The 5,900-nt window shown below is 41.8% G+C and overlaps 1 protein-coding gene across 1 annotated transcript in view; it reads left to right on the top strand.

The window, feature by feature from the left end:
• The first annotated feature begins 391 nt into the window (after nt 1-391).
• The window catches only part of LOC107556737 (PRELI domain containing protein 3B-like), an 8,053-nt gene continuing 2,544 nt past the window's right edge, over nt 392-5,900 (top strand). Inside the window, exons 1-5 of the mRNA XM_016239927.1 lie at nt 392-483; nt 3,791-3,959; nt 4,963-5,052; nt 5,399-5,469; nt 5,590-5,692. Coding sequence (XP_016095413.1) covers nt 452-483; nt 3,791-3,959; nt 4,963-5,052; nt 5,399-5,469; nt 5,590-5,692 — 465 coding nt within the window. The 5' untranslated portion in view covers nt 392-451. The remainder of the gene's footprint in view (nt 484-3,790; nt 3,960-4,962; nt 5,053-5,398; nt 5,470-5,589; nt 5,693-5,900) is intronic.

Raw genomic sequence — 5,900 nt, 5'->3', positions numbered from 1 at the left:
ACTTCCATTTGTGTTACTTGAGAGCTTGACTATAGTCCTAACTTGTGCAAAAAATCACAATACTATAGAATATGTAAGTGTGTCTAAACGCATGTGGCATTATTGACCAACCTATTATCAAACTAAAAACTAAAGTGTGACCTTCTCGTGTCACGTGATGAATGAATGACCTCCTTCAGATCTTGAGAGAACCCGTATGCTCACAGCTGTACAGTATGTGCACTCCAAACACTATCATGAACTTGCTGTTCCATACATGCGCACATTCTCCAGCCGGGACATTTGCCATTCAGATTCCGCGGCTCTGATTGGTCGAGGCGCCTCCTGCGCTGCTGCGTGCGTCACGGTGGGCGGGGCCTGTGCGTCGGTGCGTTCTCGAACAAACGGCGAAAGCGGCGGAGTGTCACCGGGCAGCGTTCGCGCATCAAACGTCTAAAACACAACCAGAACCATGAAGATCTGGACGTCGGAGCACGTTTTCAAGTGAGTGAAGGTCTTGTTTGTCGTGTTATTGCGGTGGGGTGATCACGTGAGCGGGTTTTAGCGCGCCAACGGCTTCCTGTCAGCGTATTAAAATACGTTTTTTTCATCTTAACTGTATTTATCCGGTTCTCGTGAGGTAATATCAGCGTTAGTGTGATGTAAAAGTTGATTTAGTGACTACTTACATGCTAATGCAGTCAGTCAGAATGTGCAGTGAATGACTTTCATCGACAAAACTGAAGATTAATCATTAGTTATAACTAAATACTGCAGCTAAAATGCTTAAGTTGCGTCCCAAATGACGCACTCGTACACTATGTAGTTATGTACTCAACCATGTGTGGTATGAATTATATAAGGTTATTTTGTCATTCATAAACGGAGTCTCATAGCTCCTCCCCCTTCGTGACGCAATTAAAGCTGCGACCGCTGAGCGCATGAAGTGTGCAGCATCCGGGTACTTTCAGTGTGAACGCACTAGCTATACTACAAAACGTCGTAGAATAGTGCATAAGTACGCGGTTTGGGACGCAGCTTCAGGGTCTGCTGAATGAATGATGAATGGCAGCTGTTTATTGATTTGTTAGTGACTGTCCAACACGACTGAATGAATTCAAGGTGCACTGTGTCATTATGCAAGAATGCAGGTTATGTTGCAGGTTGTTTCTCAGGATATTCTTGGCACCTCATTACACGGCCTCTAAAAGGAGCTTTGCACAAATAAAAAATATACAGACTTTGTGTGCACACGAGAAACCAGTAAACTTGGCATATAGGAGAATGTACACTATTGTGGCATCGCGGTAGGGGTGTGCGATATTGACAAAAAACAATATATCTCGATATTTTCTGGGATTTTATCGATGACGATAATTAGGCGATATTTTGCTGAGTGTGTTATTGTGCTGATACCTTAAGGACCGCCGAAGACTCCTAATGTTTTTAATATTCTTCATATTCTGTGTGCGGGTCAGTTCATACTGATAGCAATTAATCTTTTCCAATAACTGATTTTTGCATTTTATGGGCATTTTTACCTTCATAAAGCCATTTTTTCTAAAAGTGTCCATTATCTTTTGAGTCAAATTCTTACATTTAATCAGGGAATTAGAATAATAAGACATGTGGGCTGTTACCGAGCAAATTAAATCCACACAGACGCTGCATTTAGATGCATTTACACACTGTTTAATGCAAGACATGAATGCATTTAACCTGCAGTTACACATGCATAAATAATGTTTTGATATATTAAACATAAAACGTTGAATACTGATATCTGAAATGATTTAAAACACGAAAAAGAAAAGAAAGAAAAAGCTGAAATGTGAAATTAAAGCCGCCAGCAGGTGGCAGCAAAGCACTGTTAATGCGTGAGTCACTGCGATTGAACCGAATCATTTAAACGAGTGATTCATTCAGGAACGAAACACCGTCATGTTGCTCAGAGACACACAACAGCACTGTGGCTGTATTCGGGATGAGTTTTGTTGGCGAAACAGAGCAAAAACAAGCAATATGGCGTCTAAAACGTCTCTTAATTAACTTATTGTTTATTGAATTCAACGTCACATTTGTAATCATGGTAATTTTTGGAGGAAAAACTGCACTCTTTGTGTGAAGTTGAATAACTATATGAAGTGGTATAAATATATAAATGTTCTGCCGTCATGTCTTGAATTTGTGATCATTCTAAATGCATTTTAATAGCCTGAATCACGCAGTGAAGGAACACACACTAAATGCGCTCGCACTAGTCTAGACTTCACGTAATTATGTTAAGCGTGCGCTCTGTAGGGGTGTTTTGAATGGTTTTTGCAAAATACTCGATAATGTCAAATCGCGCATCGCTAAAACAACAATTACGATATTATCGCAGACGATATATATCGCACACCCCTACTGTGTTGCAGAATATGCATTCGGACATCTTCTTGAATTTGTGATCATTCTAAATGCATTTTAATAGCCTGAATCACGCAGTGAAGGAACACACACTAAATGCGCTCGCACTAGTCTAGACTTCACGTAATTATGTTAAGCGTGCGCTCTGTAGGGGTGTTTTGAATGGTTTTTGCAAAATACTCGATAATGTCAAATCGCACATCGTTAAAACAACAATTACGATATTATCGCAGACGATATATATCGCACACCCCTACATCGCGGTGTGGTTTCTTTGCCGACACAGAGCAGGCTTTGCGTTAAAGCAGACCTAATGAAATATTAGCGGTACTACCCTAGTAAGGAAAGCCACATTTTGAGCTCTATTAATTCATGTGCATCCATGCTCTCGTTTTCTTCATAGTAAGATGGCAGGGACACACAAAGGAAATCTTTATAGTATATAGAGCTAGAAAATGTAGTGCGTAAGCGAGCAAAATATTCCCGTGCGCATGTGAATAGTTTCTCAAGGGCATGAAAAACTTTCTTGTGTGCATGAAAAAGTCTGTATGTATGCAAGAAAATCTATGAAAAACCCCCCGAGAAAATCTAAATATTTACAGATGACTGCTCTATATACCAAATATAAAGCTTAAAATAATGCTGTATGAACCATTTATGTTAAATATGGTCTGAAAATCTACTGATTTTGTGGATAATGTTGGCAATATTCACTCAGAAACTGAAGTTTGAGCTCCGATCAATAAGGCCTTTGATCCATCAGTTCCAAAAAGAAACACAAACCTGTGCAAATGGAAAGAACACAAGTTGATAAAGAATATTTGGTATTAATATAGCATAAAAAGTATTTTGGGGACGTTTGTGAAGTCGTTCTAGCATGTGTGAGCAAAGTCAGTGAGTTTTAGTCTAATCTGATAACATTAGTTAACATTTTTGGGAAGTAGATGTAGTAGCTTCTCCTTTAGGATTATATACAGAATAGTTCCTGTGACAGGTACACACATTGATTTCATGTCAGTTTCATTTGGATGTAGAACACGGTTGTGCATTTTTAATGTTGAAAGCAGACTATTATCAGCAGTTTTTGACATCATTTTTCTTCTTTCAAACGGTTTCACTTTGCATTTCTTAAAGAAGTGTGGTTGTGAATAAAGCAGTGGTTGAATCAGATGTTTCTGATCTGTCAGTGAATGAACGGCTCGTGATGTCCCGTGGTCACATGATGGCTTTAACTGCAGGCGCTCCGCAGCGATCGTGTTACGGTTATGCACAGATGCATGCGTGTGCATTATGTAACTCCGTCTCACACTGTCATATTGCACTTCGGCTCTGATTAAAGACCCTGAATGTCCAGTGTTTTATGCTCCTGCAATGCTAAAGTTTCTGTTTGTGTCTCTCACAGCCATCCATGGGAAACCGTGACCAAAGCTGCCATGCAGAAGTACCCAAACCCCATGAACACCAGCGTGTTTGGCGTGGACGTGTTGGACCGTAACGTGGACCAGCGGGGACGACTGCACAGCAAGCGGCTTCTCAGCACCGAATGGGGCCTGCCGTCCATCGTTAGATCGGTACTGACTCCTGCTTGTCTTCTGGATAACACCGACTGATCTGATTATTGGTTTGAGATGCTGGTTTGAGATGTTCATATCCCAGCTATGGGAAGACTTCAGCTATTCCCGCCCTGGTTCACAGCGGTTGTAGCTTCAGTCCGTCACTGAGTGGTTATATCGGTCTGGTTAGTCCTCAGCACATGTCGTCCTGGTGTCTCGTTTCTGAATGTGTGTCCCGCTGTGACGTAAGTCATCCTTTCACCCTTGACCTGCCACATTCATTCTGCTCAAGGACTGTCGGAGGTTATTATGGGACCAAAACTTTCCAGTATGAGTCCTAGAGCTCATGTCAGTTTGTTATTAGCACTTTACTACCTCCACAATAATGAGGAATGGTGAAAATCCAGTTCATGAGATTCTGAATTCCAAGCCTTCAAGTTTATTTATTTACCACTTTACACCGTACAAGCAGCTCCACATAAAATGCATGTTTCAATGTTACAAACAAACACTCTTTAAACACTAATGACTCCAAGAGAGCAAAGACATCTGAGCAGGTATTAAAGAGAACGAATCAAGTGTGTTTGCGATCAAGGCTTTGAGTTTACCGTTTCTTTTCCCTCAACATACTGGATTGATGTTTGCCATAATAAACCCATCCGGCCTGTAAATTTACTCACTGCTCCGTTTCATTCATTTAGAGTTGTCTTGTTGTTGGAAACGATCACCATAGTGGCATCTTTTTGAGAAATGAGTGAGATCTGAACCATGTTCCCATGACGGCTCTTCAGGCTTTGAGTAATGATCTGTAAATAGAGGCAGTACTAGTATAGGTCAAGGTAATGTTGCTGGGTTAATTATAGTTAATCTTGTTCTGTTCTGAGTTCTGAGGCTTATTACACTGACTGAAACTAAAGCCAAAACGGAACATGCCTTCAGATTCCTTTGTCTGTCTGTGCTGTTCAATTATGGTTATTAATAAGTGATTTATTCATCAAGCTGTTGTCTTGTTTTTCCACAGATCATTGGCAACGCGCGGACATGTACGTACATCCAGGAGCACTCCGTCGTCGATCCCAAAGAGAAAACCTTTGAGCTTCAGTCCACTAATGTAAGTGATCTCATTTATTACGTGAAACACGTGTCGGGACACATGCTGTGCCCACATCAGCGCATTGCATTCATCATCACTCGTGCCGTCTGATTCATTTAATGTCAGTCTGACAGAGTTTCTGGTTTTCTGTCAGCGCTCCTTCTCTCACACATCCATGTTCTTCATCCTCTGGCCTTCATATAGCATTATAGTCTTCATAAAGCGAGAACATTGAGTTTGTGTGATGTGTGATTGAAGGCCTGTCTAGGAAGGACTGGGAGGGCGTTTACTTTTTGTTATGGTTATAAACAGCATACTCTTGACAATGTGTCATACCCATCATGCTCTGCTTTTCTCACCGTAGATCACCTTCACTAACATGGTGTCTGTGGACGAGCGGCTCATTTACCGACCGCACCCAGAGGACCCGGAGAAGTATGATTCCTCACGTTTTCTGATCTGATTGTGTTTAACGAGCTCATCAGCTACTGTCAGCCACATGAGTTTGAGGTTCTCCATGGTGTCTGTGGTGTAATGTTGCTGATGTTCCTGCAGGACCATGCTGACGCAGGAGGCCATCATCTCTGTGAAGGGCGTCAGTCTCAGCAGCTATCTGGAGGGACTCATGGCCTCCAGCATCTCCAGCAATGCAGGAAAGGTCAGCAAACCAGAACACGCTTCAGCAGTCACTGACTGTTCTGCCCCGACTTTAGAACTTTCACTCACTCTCACACACTCACTCTCACACACTCACTCTCTCTCTCACACACACACACTCACTCTCACACACTCACTCTCTCTCTCACACACACACACTCACTCTCACACACTCACTCTCTCTCACTCTCTTTCACTCACACACACAC

The sequence above is a fragment of the Sinocyclocheilus grahami genome, unplaced genomic scaffold, assembly GCF_001515645.1.
Source record: "Sinocyclocheilus grahami isolate Dianchi unplaced genomic scaffold, SAMN03320097.WGS_v1.1 scaffold577.1, whole genome shotgun sequence".
NCBI lineage: Eukaryota > Metazoa > Chordata > Actinopteri > Cypriniformes > Cyprinidae > Sinocyclocheilus > Sinocyclocheilus grahami.
The sequence above is the reverse complement of the archived record's forward strand: the minus strand, read 5'-3'. Positions and strand labels throughout refer to the sequence as shown.